Consider the following 16,809-nt stretch of genomic DNA (forward strand, 5'->3'; position numbering starts at 1 on the left):
TAGTATAGTGAAATTTGACTCAAATTTTTACGGTGGAAATGTGAGTCTGTCAGTTGGATTGAGAAGTATAATGGGGGATAAAAGAGGGTACAGTCTAGGAAGTGATTATTGGGAGATCATAGCAGTAAAATGAGGTTCTGGATGAGTATAGAATGAGTATAGGGAGAGATGGAGGAGGGAAGAATCTCTAAAAATGGATTAGGGAGGTAATAGTAGTAAAATTTGTTTTGGGATGAGTCAAAGGAGGGATAGGTGATGGAAGAATTTAGAAGGGTTATTTTGGAGATCATAGTATTAAATAAGGTTTGGGGTGAGCCACGATGGATAGAGGAGGTAACAGTATAGAAAGGGTTATTTTGGAGATCACAGTAGTAGAATGAGGTTTGGGATGAGTCAGAGTGGAGGATATATTGAGAGAGGTATAGGGTGAAAAATAGGGTAGTTCATTGGAGAGAGTTTTTTTACAATCGGAGTAAATGAATGAATATATAGATACATAAGTACATATCATTACGCATATTTATATCAAGAAATTCACATATCTAGATACATACATATAAACAAATTGAATGTGTATATACACAGGGATATGCTGTCCATTTATGTTTGAGTATAGTGGTTATGTACAAACTTAATCCAAGATATTCTCCCCTGCTGCCCCGAACCGTTAACAAACAAATTAAACCATTCAAATGCATCTAGTGACCATTCATGTCTTTTATCACTTACACCTCTTCCTCCTTTTTTGGCATTTCTGTAATTTCACAAATGTACATTTCAAGACCTTTATCATAAATATTGCCATGGTATATTAGCCTATGCAAACAAAGACAGGCAAAGGCTCTGTTTGCCTTTTAAGCCAGACCTATTGGGGTTGCCATTGAATGTTTTTATTGGAATAATTGTTGGAATATTTCTGTCTTTATAGAGAAAATACCACAGCTGATCACTGCTCCATCAGTAAGACAGACGTGAAAATGGGCGCTACTGCATAAAAACGTTTGATGGAGAAGTATATATGTCCTGATTTCACCAGTTTAAATCATTTGAGTGGCAGGCAGTCAATCCGAATCGACTATCTTTTACTCAATAAAATCTTCATGTATTTTCTGGCTAAGAATAAAAAACGAGCATTATGAAGTCTTCAGACTGCCAACATGATCCCGCTTTTAAAAATGGCTGAAGTGTTCTAATAAGCAGAACACATCACCGAGCTGCTTTATTTAGACGTGTCTTAACATTCAGCGACTGTTATATTTCAAGAAATACTGTTATTCACAAATTCCAAGGAAAATTATTGATTTACTGACATTTTACTTTTTTCATGTATTTTCTTTTGTCTTAAACTTGTCTACAGCAAAGACTCGCTATATTCAATGCAGTGAAGACAACATAAAGGCAAAGGCACATTTTTAGCAATGTTGAGGTGAATAATGAAGTATGAACTTTCTATGTTTGAGATGAATAAACCATTTTGCTCTTTCGGTTATAAAGGTGTGAATTTGCTTTCTTTCAGGCTTAATGGGAAAAGGAAATACGAGAACGGGGTAGTAGTGTTTGCGTGACAATCCGTGCTGAATTGGAGTGCACTTTCGATGTTTGAGATGAATAAACCACTTTGCTCTTCCGGGTATAAAGGTGTGAATATGTGTTATTGGGATAGTTCAACATGAGACGAGAGTGGCAGTAAGTGCGCGACTAACAAGGCTAAGAAGGCTCCACGAAAACGTACACAATATAAAAACTGTCCCCTGTACTGTGGAACTCTACTGTGGAATGGACCTCGTCTTGAACCGGTATAATAGATAACGTCATCCATAATTATATTCAAATAAGGAATACAGGCAATGATGCACTATGTAGAACTACTACAAGAACAAAGGGCTAGCCAAAGAAATTTCCATATTGATAAATGAGCACAACATTGCACATGATCACGAGATTAAATCATTGCTAGAGATCACGTACGCAAATACACCCACACACACAAACACACACTTTGCAGTCTGTGATTAACAAACTGTGAGAGCAACTCACATTTCCCAACATATTAGGCTAACTTAATGATGTCTTGGGCAAGATACCTTGACAAGATTCGTAGAAACTCTCACTCATCAGTGTGGGACCTATAGTGGTTCATGCTCTTGATCCAGCTCCCATTCTTACCCTCCAGTGGCAAAGGGCACCTGACGCTCTTTCCAGCTTAATGAACCCTATTCAGAACACTCATAATTCATCGCCACGGAGGGGGAGTGGGGTGTTATTGTTGTAGGGACTTCCTTCACCAAATAAAATCCGAAAGTGGCCACCTCCAACCAGGGAATCAATATGACATATGCAGCTACAAACATCTTGTTATATTTATACATGCAGGCAAGACTCCCCCAAAAACTTGATTTCATTGTGGATTAGTAAAGGACAAAACACATATTTTCATAATCTTCATGTGTACATAATATATAGGATAAGGAGTCCGCGGGGTGTTGGTAACATTTAACTAATGTCAGGGCTGGTCGTCCCTGTGATGTGTTGTGGGACTGGCTGTCCTGTCCTCCCTAAGTAGCAATGCACAATCATCTACCAAGGCACCATTGTGGGCATTTTTATGAGTGTGGAGTGATTTTGATTGGAACTGCATCAAACACATTTCTGGATGTAAATTTCCGAAATGCACGTTTCAGTTCTACACAGTAGTAATGCCAGGCTTAAAAAACGTAATACCGTTTTGTAATAATTAAACAGAAATAAAATATTTTCCCATGCTGGGCGCTTTTCACAGTGCATTGGGTGACATTTAGAGGAATCTCACCGATCATAATCCATTACAGCTATCGACAAGCTAATTTGGTCAATGTTCTCTGGAGGGACGTCAAACACTATGGCTTCATTGTAAACAGGGTTGAGGGTGTTCCTTTTCGTAGATGTTTTCCTTTTCTTCAGCCGTCTCCCGTCACACATTATAGATACTTTCACGTACGGATCTGTAAAGCCATCAAAGTAGTTTAGTCGCTCAAATAGAAATGTTTCATCAGACACGATTGAACCACACTCTACAAAGTCTCAAACAAATTACTTTAGGTTTCGTTACGTACGTTATGTTATGTCACAAGAAATACAGTCCTATATCGGGGCGGCAGTAAACAAGAGCACCAATCATAAACTCCTGAAAAAAACAAACCTCTACAAACTCCCTAACACATACAGCAAATGTCTACTTTAATTAAAACTTTTCTATACGAATGATGTCCAATAAAACATTTTGCACAAAATAAAGGGACCTTACAGTCTTTAAAAAACTAACACGTCAAAGAGATAGTTTTACAGAGGAAATGAATGGTTTACAGGAATATTTTCCCCAAAATATGGATTAATAAAATACATATATATATTTATATTTTAAAAAATGGAATACATAAATTGGTTTAATTGAACAGAAACTGATCTGTATATTTGTAAAAAAAAGTGTTCAATTTAAGACAGAAATGTACTTTGAGCCTGATAATAATTTAAATGGGAACTCAGACTAGCACATTTCACCAAAGAACTCTGACTCTGACTCATACGAGTGTGGTGGCCAATAACAGTACATGCTCCTTCATAAAATATATAGTAAGCCCATATTGAATTAATAAAATTCTCAAAATTCCCTTAAATCTAGTCTACCATGGTATGCTCGAAAGCACGTAAAACCAAGAAACACTGGCCTTGCTTCTGGTATAATACTATTATGTATCCTAATTTTGCAATCTCATTTGGATTCATTACTCTATGAAATGCTGGACAAGATTGTGTAATATGTAACTCCTCGTATTTCTCTCTGAATTGTGTAATAACATGACCATTCCTGTTAGTGTCAGACAAACTGCTGGGAGCCTTAATTCATCACACTTCTAATACTTAAAACATTATTTTTCCAACTTATCTCCTATTTCCAGCACTTCTCATTCACACTTGGTGGTTGGAATTTTAGAGTACTATGGTATAGGTATGTTACTGTTCTTGATACTGTTCTTTCCTGAATCTGCTATTCTTATACATCACTGAAAGTTTATTATTTTCATGATACAATTTTGTCCACTGCAATAAATACTTCTGCTTTGCATTTTTCTAATTCACTCAGTATTTTACATCTAGGGGATGAGTTGGTGCCCTCTACCATCCTAGATGGGATCCCCCTACTTATTTCACTTGTTTTCCTAAGATCTCATTCTCTGTCACTTGATTGCATTCTCTAGGCCTCTCCCTATAACTTTTTTTATTTATCTCTTCTATTTACACTTCCTTTTTCGAGATCTCCAATACCACACACTTGTTTCCTTTGGGCAATTTTAACTTACATCTCATTATTGACTCTACTTCACATACTCTTTATAGGACTCTTGGTGATATTTTCTTCCACTCATCTAGTTGTTCTGTTTCATTACCCTCGTAACGGCATCTTCCACTTTGTGCCTATTTGCTTTTATAGTCCTCATTTACTTAGGGAGAATACTGTGTATTTTCAACACGTCCAAGGTTGACAAAGTCTAAAATTCCATGGTATACTGTAAGTAGACTGTGAGAAAGTCATTCTTCTTGCCCTAATCACAACCATTTTTTGACTGATATTGGTGGTTACTGACTCTGATTGTGCCATGGGCCCTGCTAAACAGGCCTCCGGCCAGTGTTCTGTTTAAAAGGTATATGGTAATTAGGTGTAATTACAATTGGTATGACAACCTACCTGTAAGCCGCTAATATATATGGTAGGGCATGTAGGTTTAGAGACCCAGCAGATTTAGTGCACTTAATTGTGCACTGTTGTGTTGCCTGCTGTCATTTTAAAAGCCAGCCCTGCTTTGCAAGCTGTTTTAAAAATAAAACTACGTCCGAATTCGACTTTGGAATTAAAGGTAAATCCCAAGTCTTAAACTACCTTATTTGTTACATATGTCACCCTTAAGGTCTACTCTAGGTACTCCAGTGGTAGGATGCTATGTTAATAAAAGCAGGGACATATTGAAATATGTTTTATTATCCCTGGTAAAGGATAAACTGCCAGTTTCGATTTTCTCCATTATAGTGCATCAGCTCCATAGACTAACATGGGAAGGCTATATTAAACTTCAATAAAGACTAACTGTTGACAGTAGTGAGCTAGAATTATACTTCAAAGCAGTTAAATAATAGTTAGAATAAATCCACAACTTGCCAAGGTTAGATGTATTAAAACTAAGAGACAAAAAGTTATAGACTTTGCTTCTCTGATGTGCCTGAATCCAGCTCTAGAGCAGCCTCTCCAGATTGGCCAGCGTTGCAAAGTCATCCTGTGCCCTGGGCACCTCCCAACTCTTTGCTGACTGGTACTGGTGGTGACTGACTCTGGGCTCTGCCTAACCAGGCCCAGGGCCAGTGCTATGCCGAAAGAGACACATTTAGAATACAGTGAAAACACCTACATACACTAGGGTACACTATGGTATGGGGTACCCCTGTGATTGGCATGACCTACCCTATCAGACCACATTAAATAATAGGGCAGGTTGATTGAAACTACCTAGAAGTCCCTAGTCCACAATAGGGAATGGCAGTTTAGAGGCCAGCAGCTTTTTCTGCACTTGCATGTGTGAACTGCTGAAGTCTGAGGTCAGTTTAAAAGTAGCCCTGGGTGGCAGGACTGCTTTTAAGAAGCGAATTGTGTCCAAACTCGACTTTGGTGTTTGGGGCACTTAAAAATGGATAACCTATAATGTTTTGGCAAATTAGGAACCCCCAGGGTCTCCCCTACGTGTCCCAGGGATAGGGGGTCAGGTATTTATAAGGCAGACCCATATAAAATGAGTTTTATATGCCAGGGGTTGAGTAAAATTTCACATTTCACTCCCCACATTGTGATAAAGTGCAGCCCAAATTCGACGTTGATGCTAGGAGCACTGTGGAGGGAGGATCTGCAATATTTCCACAGATTCAGAACCCACAAAGTCTCCCCTAGTTGTTCCATGGGGTGGGGGTCCTGTATATATAAGCGAAGTACTTATAAAATACGTTTTTAAAAGCTCTAGTGCTGGAAAACTGGCCCAAGTCATTTCTCCCATTACAAATCCCATGCCACATAGGTTAACATGGCAATAGGTTATTAACCAATAACTCCTGATAGGAGAATAATAGAACTTCCATTCAAAGAGTTCCCAGAATGGTGGTGATAAATCCCACAGTATGATATTGTTGAATTTCTCCTAAAATACACAGACAAGAAGGTATAAGACTTTCTTGTTTGTAGGTCCAGATTCAGCCTTTCAGTGGTCTGTCCTGATTGGTCAGAGTTAAGTGGATTAGGCAGGCTGCTTTGAAGAGGTGATAAAGAGCCCCTGGTGTTAACCAGCTCTTCTGGGAGGGCAGTGTGCTGTTCCACAGGAATACCAGGGCAGGGGGAGGGGTCGAAAACCATGGTCTTCAAAGAGGAGGAAAGAAACCAGTGTCATTTACAACTTTAAACTTTTCACCTCAGCCAGGCTTATGGAAGGAATGCACAGATGCAAGGGGACAGTCTATGGAAAGTAGCCATCCTAGGTGTGTTTAGCCAGGCCTTACCTCCCTGCTGGAAAATCAGCCATTATGAATTTGGAGGATTTGGTGCACTCTGGGGCAACATAATGCCACACTCTACAGGATGTGGTCATATCCTTGAGGAGTTGCCCTGCTCCGATTGGTCAGCAGTGACCTCCTGCTTGACCCAGAGAACTTGGAATAAGTATCTGAGAGGGGCAGAGTCTCTCAGATCGGCAGCTTGAAACTTAAGAAAGCAAGATGTTCCATGCTGAGAAGTTGGGGTGCAAATTCTAAGGCCTGCCCTCTGAAGACTGCACCAGTTGAAACTACAGCCCTGTGGATTACCTTGCTGTAAAATAACTAAAGAGTGGACTCCCTGCAAGCTACAGGTTAACAGAGCTCACCTGGAACATCACCACCAAGGATCCTCAACCTGGAGAAATACCAGTGGATTTGTAAGGGTTTTGTCCAAGTGGATTGTGGGAACTGAAGTCCTCAACTTTCAAGGACCATCTTGGAGCTTCCAGACCCTTGGAGTGAGTTTGAGACACTTTGGGACACTTTGTAGAACGTCAGGAAGAAGTTCCAGAAGTTTGGAGAAGTTTGGAGCAACTTTGGAAAAAAGCTCCATAGGGGGACCGACTCAACCTGGTCAGCCAAGCCACCTGCCTTCAACGTGAGCTGACCAAGGCATCCAGGTTCATCTCGCTAAAAGCTCCATAGGTCCAACTTCCAGAGTTTGATCGGGAGTAGAAAAAATCTGAGGCTGGTGAACCCTCACCGAATCCCGCCTGGTGAAGAGCATCGAGGGACCCCACGAGAAAAAGCTCCAGAAATGTTTCTAAGTCCGAAGGTAAAAACTCTGAACGGGACCTACCGCGAGTGGTAGCCGCTTTGGGCTCCATCGCGGTCGGCGTGAAACTCTGACTTTGAGACGGTCTATCGCGACCAGATATCCCAATATGGTGCTATAAGTTTCTAAGTGCTATATAATGCTAAATCTTTGAAAATTCATATCTCCGGTTCCCTACATTGGATTTTTGTCGTTTTGGTATCATTTTAAAGATAAACATATTTCCTATTTTTATAAATTAGTGCTTGATTTTTATTATGTGTTCGGTCTGAATTATTTACAGAATTGGTGTTTTTTAGGCCTGGGTGGTGAACTTCGCTCAGTTCACAGAGTTTGCAGAGTTTTCTGCGCTTCGCACTCTGCGGAGCTCACGGAGTGCAGAAGACTCCACTTCGCGATGTGCAGCGGAGTTTTTTCCCCGCTCGCGATCATGAACAGCCAGTTTGTGATCGTGAACGCTAAGTCCGAGAGCGCAAGCTGCCGCTCTGGTAGAATTCCTATCCGAGCAGCAGGAATACCAGAACAAACTGCAGTTCACACAGCACTCCGCCACTCGCGGAACTTCGCTGAGTTTTTTTGTATCTTCACGGAGTTCAGCGTAGCAAAACTCCGTCAACTATGCCCAGGCTTAGTGTTTTTAAATGCTTTACATACCTGTTTTTGAAGTTAAGCCTGCCTGCACGCAGCCAAGCTCCCAAGGGTTGAGCATGGGAATTATTTTCTAAGACCTATGCTCAGTCCTATCATGTGTTAGTGGCCTTATTGCCAGTGGCAGACCTACATTTGCCCCTACCAATAATCCACTTTCCAACAGCCAGCCTTTGAGAGGCTGTGCCAAACCGCTCTGAAGAGGTGTGAAGTGGCCTGAAAGGAAACAAAAAGACATCTTGTGGGTGGAGATCTGCAGTGGCAGAGCAAAAGGCAGGAAGGCCAAACAGATCTTCAAAGTAGGAAAACACTTAGGACATGACCCAGGCCCACCCCCACTTCCTGAAACCCCATCCAGATGTGAGCCCCTATATTTGGACTTGTAGAGGGGCTGGAAGAGGAGTGGTTGGGAACATTAGCCACACCTGTGAGTTAGGTTAGCCAGACCTGAAGCTCCATGAGAGATTTTCTCCATTTTGGTTTTTAAGGAACAGTGCTTTCTGGGAGAAGAAAATGCCACGCTTAAAGGGGAAATCATCTTCACTGAGTGTGGCACCCTTCACCCCAGTGGTCAGGGGTGCCCCCGCTTGCCAGACCAGAAACCTGGATTAATATGAGAGAGATGCCCAGCAACTCAGATCCCGGCCTAGGTGAAACAAGAACAAGAAGTACTGTCCTGCTGAACTCCTGGCCTGCACCAAGCGGACTGCATCCTGAAGGACTGCACCAGCTGCGCACTTTGGACTTCAGCAAAAGAAGGACTTTACCTGACTCTAAAAGTTTGAGGAGTGTAGGCTCTGAAAGAAACAGGTTAAAAGAGCTCCACTTGCATCATCTCCACCTAAGAGAACCCAGCTGGACAGTGTTCAGTGTACTTTTAAGGATTTGGCCAATTGCATTGTGAGTCTTGTAGTCCCGACTCCGAAGGAGAAACTCAGATATTCTGGAACCTTGGATTGGTGTGTGGACCCTTCAAGAGCCCAAAACGACCTTCTGGAAGAAGATCCAGAAATTTGCAATAATTTGGAGAATTGTTGTCAAAAAGTTCAATAAGTTGACCAACCCGACGGTGAGATTCAAGTTGCTGATGTCAAATCGCCCCCCAGGCTGAAATTCAGGTTCGACTGCTGAAAGCTCAGGAGCTCCAAGACCTCCAGGATTTCAGTGAGTCCTCGCACTGAAGCAAGCTTCCATCGCCAACTCGTAAGACGACCTGATGAGGAACCTTGTTTGACATTGAGAGAAAAAGCTACAAAACAGCGACTAAGTCAGAAGGTAAAAACTTTACTAGACCTTACTGCTCACTGTTTCCGACCTGTGCTCATTGTTTTCGGGGCTGGAACTTTGACTTTGTCCCTGTCAAGCGCGACTAGATGTCCTAAGTTGGTGTTTTTGGCTTTAAGGCACTAGAAAGTTTTTATCTTTAAAAATGAATATCTCCAGTTCCCTACTAAGGATTTTTGTCACTTTGGTGTCATTTTAATTATAAAAATATACCCAAGTTTTATAAATTATTGTGTGTTGTCTATTACTCATTTAATGTATTGGTGCTTTTAAATGCTTCACACACCTGTCTCCTAAATTAAGCCTGCTTACTCACAGGGTTGAGCAAGGATTAATTTATTGAGAACTTGACTGGGATCTATTTGTGATTGTGGTGTTATTACTAAGTGTAGGTACCTACCTGCACCTACTAATAAACCACCTTCCAACATGATCTTAATTGTCTCCGGTCTGCCCTTTGCTCCCTCATTCCTGTCTCCAAAGCTGCAAAAGCACCTTTTGCCCATTACATGTTTGTCTCTATTTTCTCCTACCTATAACTTTTCTGATTTTCTCTCAACTTTGAGATTCACTTACTTCTTTTTTGGTAGAGCTAGACCCGATCATATCTTGCATTTCCAATAGCACCCACTTTTTTCATATGGTCAATTTTAACTTATATCTCACTTTTGACCCAATTTCTCTTCCACTAGATATTCATATGGACTATTTATGCACCTGCTCTTCTCCACCTACATATGCTCTTGATTGAACTCTTTAACTTATATATTTCTAGTCATCTATTGGGTCTATTTGGTATATTTGGGGAACATTTTGTATATTCCCAAGCACATTCTGTGTTGTTACTGCGTTATCTTAAATTCCACATTATACAGTAGAGACTCCTTTAGTGTCTCCAGGACCACCTCTTTCTGGCCTCTCTGCACCTCACAGGAAAAATTGTCATCTCCTTCATTCTCTCCTGAATGATTTCTTCTCCTCATGTTTTTTAAAAAGAAGTCCTGTTTTTCCACCGAGGCTGTTGCCCACCATTCCTGGCAGCGAGTACAAGCACAAAAAAAGGAATACATGATTATGTCATCTCTGGCCTTGCATGAGTAGCTGGATGGGGGTCACCCCAACAGGGGAAATTGAAACTTAGAGGGAGTGCATGGGAGGAAAAGGGAGTGGAGTAGGTTCCTTGCATGTGTAATGCAGTGGTGGGTGATTGGGTGGGCAGCCGTTATAGCCAGTGAAGCTGATGTTTGAAGCTGCCAGCAGGTGAGGGCGGGATGCACAGGCTGGTGCTGTGTTGCAGGGAGGGAGTTTGGGTCTGTCAAATGTTACAGGGATTCTGCTCTTAGAACAATTCTATGCCTAGCACCATATAACATCAGTATTTAGGGACTAAGGGCCATATGTAGGTAGCAACACATTTACCGATTCATAAATACCGAATTTTACCGATTCGGTATTTATGAATCGGTAAATGTGATGTAGGTAATGATTCGGTAAATTTTACCGAATCGGAAAAATTCGGTAAATATGAATCGGTATTTACCGATTCGGTAATGGGGCATACCTTCCCATTGATTCCTATGGGCCTGGAGGCCCATAGGAATCAATGGGAAGCCAGTCACCATTACCGATTCGGTAAATACCGATTCGGTAATGGGGGGAGCATATACAAGGGTGGCAGGGTGTCACATTGACACCCTGTTGCACCCCTGATTCTAGCATGTGTGCACATGTGGCGCACATACATGCCCTAAGGGCATGTATGTCTGCCACATGGCACTCTTACATCTGCAAAATATTGTGTTTTGCAAGGTATTCGTTATTTATCACCAACCTGTATTTGGTGGTAAATAACGAATTCTTAATTCTAATTTGCACTCTTTTGAGTGCTCCCTACATTCAGGATTCGGTATTTACCGATTCGGTATTTTACCGATTCGGTAATTTACCGAATCCTGAATTATGCCTCCTACATCCCAAATAGCTAAATACCGGTCGGTAACGGGATATTTACCGAATTTCGGCCGTTACCGACCGGTATTTAGCTACCTACATGAGGTCCTAAGTCACCAAACCACCTCAGTACCTATGGGTCCGAGTAAGACTAGCTATAGTGCCTCACTTGCCCTCCTAACCTTACCACAGAAACAAGTGAGTTGGCACCCCAGAAAATCACACCCTCGACCCTCTCAGAGATCACGGTAACTGCAAACACCCTTTCGCTCTCTCACTCGTACTTATCCAAAATAAGATAACAAGGAGACACAAAGGCCATTTAGTATATTTATTTAAAATATTGTGTCCGAAATGCCAAATATTTGAAACAATTAGGAAACAAATGCATACTGAAAATACTGTTACCATGGTTATTAATCCATATATCATGAAAGTCATGCCATCTTATAGGACAGAATATCCTAAATCCCCTCCCTTGCTAATAAAGCTAAATGATTGTATCTCAAAGATGTCTGGGAATACTTGTAGACCCTTGTAGTATTCCACCTTAGCGAGCTGTGTGGAATGTCGAGCATGGAACACAGGCTCTTGTTTTCCATGCTCGAGGAGTGGTTCAGAGTGAGAACGGTTGGTGGCTGCTGAAGGAAAAGGAGCGGCTAGTGGCTCGCCAGGATACGGACATACACACATAATAAATGGTTACCTTATAATCCTGTAGTGCCTCGTCCATCATTTACCACAACCCGGTACCTTAGCATACACTGATGGACGCTCTACATCTCAGCAGATGCAGCACTCTTGTCACAGAACTCTCATTCAATGTGTGTGTTTTTTGCTCATGTGCTCATCTATATTATAAGACATGTGTGCACATAAACAACAGCTGCATTCTTGTGTTATGTCTAGGTGCTAGTGCCTGGTCAAAAAGAATAACAAGGGACATTGTTGTTGGACCTTGTCTATGGTGTTCAGACTAAATCTCTGGAATGATGAACAGAATGCAAAATCATATGCAGGTTTCAAGTGAAAGTACAATGTGGCACAAAAGCAAAATGTGCTTATATAGTAACATGTGCAAAGGTAAATGAGGCCTACAGCGAGAATTCTAGATGTTGGATATTCACTGTTATTTCTCCAGTATCCTGGAGGAGAACCCACTTCCGCCTCTATTAGATGTATATAGCGATCTGAAGGTCTGCAGGGTGTTTGACCTTCATGACCTTAGTCGAAGAGCTGCGTGGTGCACAACCATTGCTGCATGAAGCAACACAATTCTAGCCTCATCATATGGTCCAAGAGGGGCTGCCACACACGTGGGAGTTTTCGATCTGAGTATGATAAACTGTGCAAAATCCTTTCTATGGCAAGTTCTTGCAACATTTTGTTGAACCAGAGTGCTACAAACTGAGCCTTTTTCTTTTCCTAGAAGAGTGTAATAAGTTGTTTAGCCCCCATGTCAAGCACTGTTTAAGCTTTTGTCTGTCCTGTTTATTCCTTTCATAGTGGCATGATTCCTAGGAGGGTCATGAGTGGTTGCGCTAGGATGGGATACCCTAAACTGTCTTTAAAATGACCATGTATCTCTTTCCAGAATGTCTGTGTAAGTGTGCATTCCCACCAGATGTGCAAGAAAGTTCCCTCGCCCTATGCATATCACCAACATCTCGTCAAGACCTTGGGGAACATTTATGCAGGTGGCCTGCAGTAATATACTATTGGAGCATGATATTATAAGCTTTTTCTCTTTGGGGGCGTACTCCGAAAGGATCTAGATATATTGTGCCAGAGTCGTTCTCAGTCCTTGGTCAGGATAGGTTCCTGGAGTTGCCTTTCCCAGTGGGCTTGGTAGGAGTGTGGGGTCTGGGGTTTTGAGGCCTGTAACACCCAACAGGTTCTAGAGAGTGAGCCCTTCGTGCCAGAGTAAATATGTATCATGACTTCAAAAGGTATTTGTTTGTAAACGACACTTGAGCATTGGTGGGATGCAGAGACCAATATCTGAGCTGATAATATTGAAGTCTAGAGGACTCTGGAACATGATACTCCCATTTGCACTGCTTAAACGACCTGATACTGCTGCCCTGGAATAGGTCATGCAGTGTTTTAGCCCAGCTGGGGAAGGATTTAGGGTACAGGGCCGGGGTGAACACAGGGTTTTGTGTGATCGGTGTGTTCGGAGATGGAAAGGTTGTGTGTTAGTAGTCAGGCAGTCCCATGTATCAAGGACAGTTCTTGTGAGTGTGGCAGTATAAGCACTCTTTGGCTGTGCCAGTCAGGAGACCTAAGCAAGGTCTCACAGGGGCCAGCAAGCGAACTGCCTGATGCATGTGGAACCAGTGTCGCTCACTCTCTTTCAGAGACCATTTCGAAATAAACCATAGGTGGGCTATCTAATACTAATCATGTCCCTGGGGGCATGAGGATTTTGGTGATATACTCGGGTGTTTTCCATTCCACACAAAGGAATGTATTTTAGTTTGCAGACTGGCAATGTCCTACGTGGGGATTGGTGTGGAGAGTGACTGAAAAAGGTAGAGGAGTTGGGGTAGAATGTCTTTTTTATAATGTTAATCCTTCCTAACCATGATAAATGTAGGGTTTTCCATCGCCTGAGGTCTTCCAGGATGTCTTTAAGACATGGGGCCCAGTTTATCCTCATCCAGTCCTCTAGGTCGGGGCTCATCTGGAGGCCAAGATACCTTATTGATGCGGTAGCCCACTGAAAGGGTGACTGCACTCTCACGGCCTGCGTGGCCTGGGGGCCGGGAGTCATTCGTAAAATTGAGTAATCTTGATTTATCTTGTTTATCTTTAATCCTGATACTACAGCAAATCGGTCTAGAGCTTGCGTTAGTGCTGCAAGATAGATGGGAGAGTCTGTGAGGTTAAGGAGGATATCATCTGCAAACAGACTGGTTTTATGCTCTCTGCCCCTAACAGGATACATGTAATGGGACAGTCTGGTTAATGCTAAGGTTCTACTACCAACGCGAACAGGAGAGGGTAGAGTGGGCAACCCTATCTAATCTCCATGGCGATTCAGATCGGGGGCATGTTTTGCCCGTTAAACCTGATTACTGCTTGTAATGTTGGGGACTTGTATGTTGCAATGAGTCTGCCTGTCATTCTCAGACCTACTTGCATTTTGGTGAGTACCGGTTGCAGAAAGGTCCAATTAACCAGATCAAGCACTTTTTCAGTGGCTAAACAAATTAGAAGGGCCATATGTTCCATATGTGGACTTTCTCTATGAGATGAGTAAGCCGCAGTATATTGTCTGCTTCTTGCCTTTCATGAATAAAACCTACTTGATCAGGGTCTATCAACCCTGGAAGTAAGTAGTCAAGAAGCATAGTCAAGATTTTTGTACATAGTTTTCATACGTATTCAAAAAATGGATGGGCAATAGGACATACAGACCACCAGGTCTTTCCGAGATTTAGGAATCAGAGTTCAATCAATCAACCAATCAATCAATCATAGCATTTGTAAAGCGCACTACTTACCCGTGAGTGTCTCATGGCGCTGGGAGGTGGGGAATGCTGCTGCTGGTCGAAAAGCCAGGTCTTGAGGAGTCTTCTGAAGGACAGCAGGTCTTGGGTCTGCCGTAGGTGGATGGGGAGGGTGTTCCAGGTCTTGGCGGCGAGGTGGGAGAACGATCTGCCACCGGAGGTCGCTCTTTGGATGTGGGGGACTGTGGCGAGGACGATTTCGGTGGAGTGGAGCGGAGCTGGTGGGTGGGGGTGTAGAAGCTGAGTCAGCTGTTGAGGTACGCTGGTCCGGTGTTGTGGAGTGCCTTGTGGGTGAGGAGCTTGAAGGTTATCCTCTTGTTGACGGGGAGCCAGTGCAAGTGTCTCAGGTGGGGTGTGATGTGGCTGCGGCGAGGGATATCGAAGATCAGGCGTTCAGAGGTGGTCTGGATGCGTTGAAGCCGTTTCAAGAAGCCGTTGAAGAGTTATTACTCCCTTGCACAGTGTGGGTTTTAAGCTTGTGTTACGTGCAAAGGAGTTAAACAAACACGCTAAGTAGACCTGCAAGTCTGAGAAGAACGTATTGTAGAAGATTAGTGGTAGGCTCTCTGCACATGAGGACTTACCATTCAGGAGCAGTTTAAGTGCCTGATCCACCTCCGACTCTAGATTTTCCTAGTGTAGTTGATCAATTGGGGGCCGATTGCAGGGTTCTAAGTACACTAGCATTTCTTCCTGCCTCTCAGCGCCTCAATCATGTAGCTTTTGACAGAAAGCTTGGAAGGGTTCTCTTTTCCCCCTTTTCTCATTTTGTGTTGGTACCATTTGGGCATCAGATCTGTGGCATTGGTGTTTTAGCATGACAGAGCCTGATCTTGTGGGCCAATAGAGAGCCTACTTTGTCTTCCCTAACATGAAACTTCTTTTCCTTGGCCAAAAGCATTCTTTCTGCGGGATTGGTCCAATGTGCTCTTAATTGGTCTCTAAGAAGGGCCACTTTATGTTTAGTGGTTCTTGAGGTTTTTTTTGGTCCACCTTTTCGAACTCTTGAATTTCCAAGGAAAGTGTGTCCTCCAAATGGCAGACCTCTCTGCCTCTGACAATATCCAAGTATATCAAGACACCTCAGATTGTAATTTTAAATGCATCCCATAACATGTACATCTTGGTCAGAATTATTCGTGAAATAATCTGTGATAGCAGAAAGTATGGTCTGCCTGACGATGGTGTCTCTGACGTTGGGGATTGAGGCACCATTAGGGTGGTCCTGTTTTAGGGACCAGGTTGTCCCTCCATGTCAGAGCCAGGTGAGCATGGTCAGATATGTAGAATTTGGACATAGAGACCATTTTGAGGGCATGCAGCAGCGATTGTATGATTAAGATGTAGTCAATGCGACAGTAATTGGAATGAGCATGAGAATAGAAGGAATAATCCTCATTAGGATGCAGGTGAAGGCATGCATCTATTAGACCCAGTTCAGCAATCTCTTTCTTAAGGAGCACTTACATTGTGCCCATGCCCTGATAGACATTGGATTGTCTGTCGAGCACGGGATTCCATGCTAGATTGAAGTCCTTCCCTTCTCTGATATGACCCATAGCAGTTCAGAGTTGGTTTGAGAGGAGTGTATGGTGGAAAGAGTCTTGGACTTTGTTATGTGGACAGATATTCAGGAGAGTCACAGTTGTTGTGCCCCAAGGTAATACTAATTTTATATAACAGCCTTCTGTGTTTCTTGTGACTGGCAAGGAAGGCTTATCTAGGCTTGCATGGTATAATATAGCTACTCCTGCTATTTTGGGAGTGGTGACACCCAGTAATGTTGGGGTAAGTTTGGTGGTGCATTCGCTTATGTTCTTTTTTTGAGGTGATGCATTTCCTGCTAGAAAAGTATATGTGCCTCTTTTAGAAGAAGATAATGCCAAATCTAGTGCGTTTTAATTGGCGAATTTAGGCCCTTGAAATTGAGTGAGAGGAATTTTCAAGAAAGAGAGCAGTGTTGGCACTGAATGGCCGCATCAGAGTCAATGATTCAATGTATCAAGTTAGCGCTCTACTCTACCTCTTACT

At 42.5% G+C, this 16,809-nt stretch overlaps 1 protein-coding gene across 2 annotated transcripts in view; it reads right to left on the reverse strand.

The window, feature by feature from the left end:
* The window catches only part of LOC146857653 (synaptotagmin-9-like), an 827,160-nt gene that overhangs the window by 107,659 nt on the left and 702,692 nt on the right, over nucleotides 1–16,809 (reverse strand). For both annotated transcript variants that reach the window (XM_085648229.1, XM_085648228.1), the window contains exon 5: nucleotides 2,810–2,981. In XM_085648229.1, coding sequence (XP_085504355.1) covers nucleotides 2,810–2,981 — 172 coding nt within the window. The remainder of the gene's footprint in view (nucleotides 1–2,809; nucleotides 2,982–16,809) is intronic.

Source organism: Triturus cristatus, chromosome 3_2 (assembly GCF_964204655.1).
Source record: "Triturus cristatus chromosome 3_2, aTriCri1.1, whole genome shotgun sequence".
NCBI lineage: Eukaryota > Metazoa > Chordata > Amphibia > Caudata > Salamandridae > Triturus > Triturus cristatus.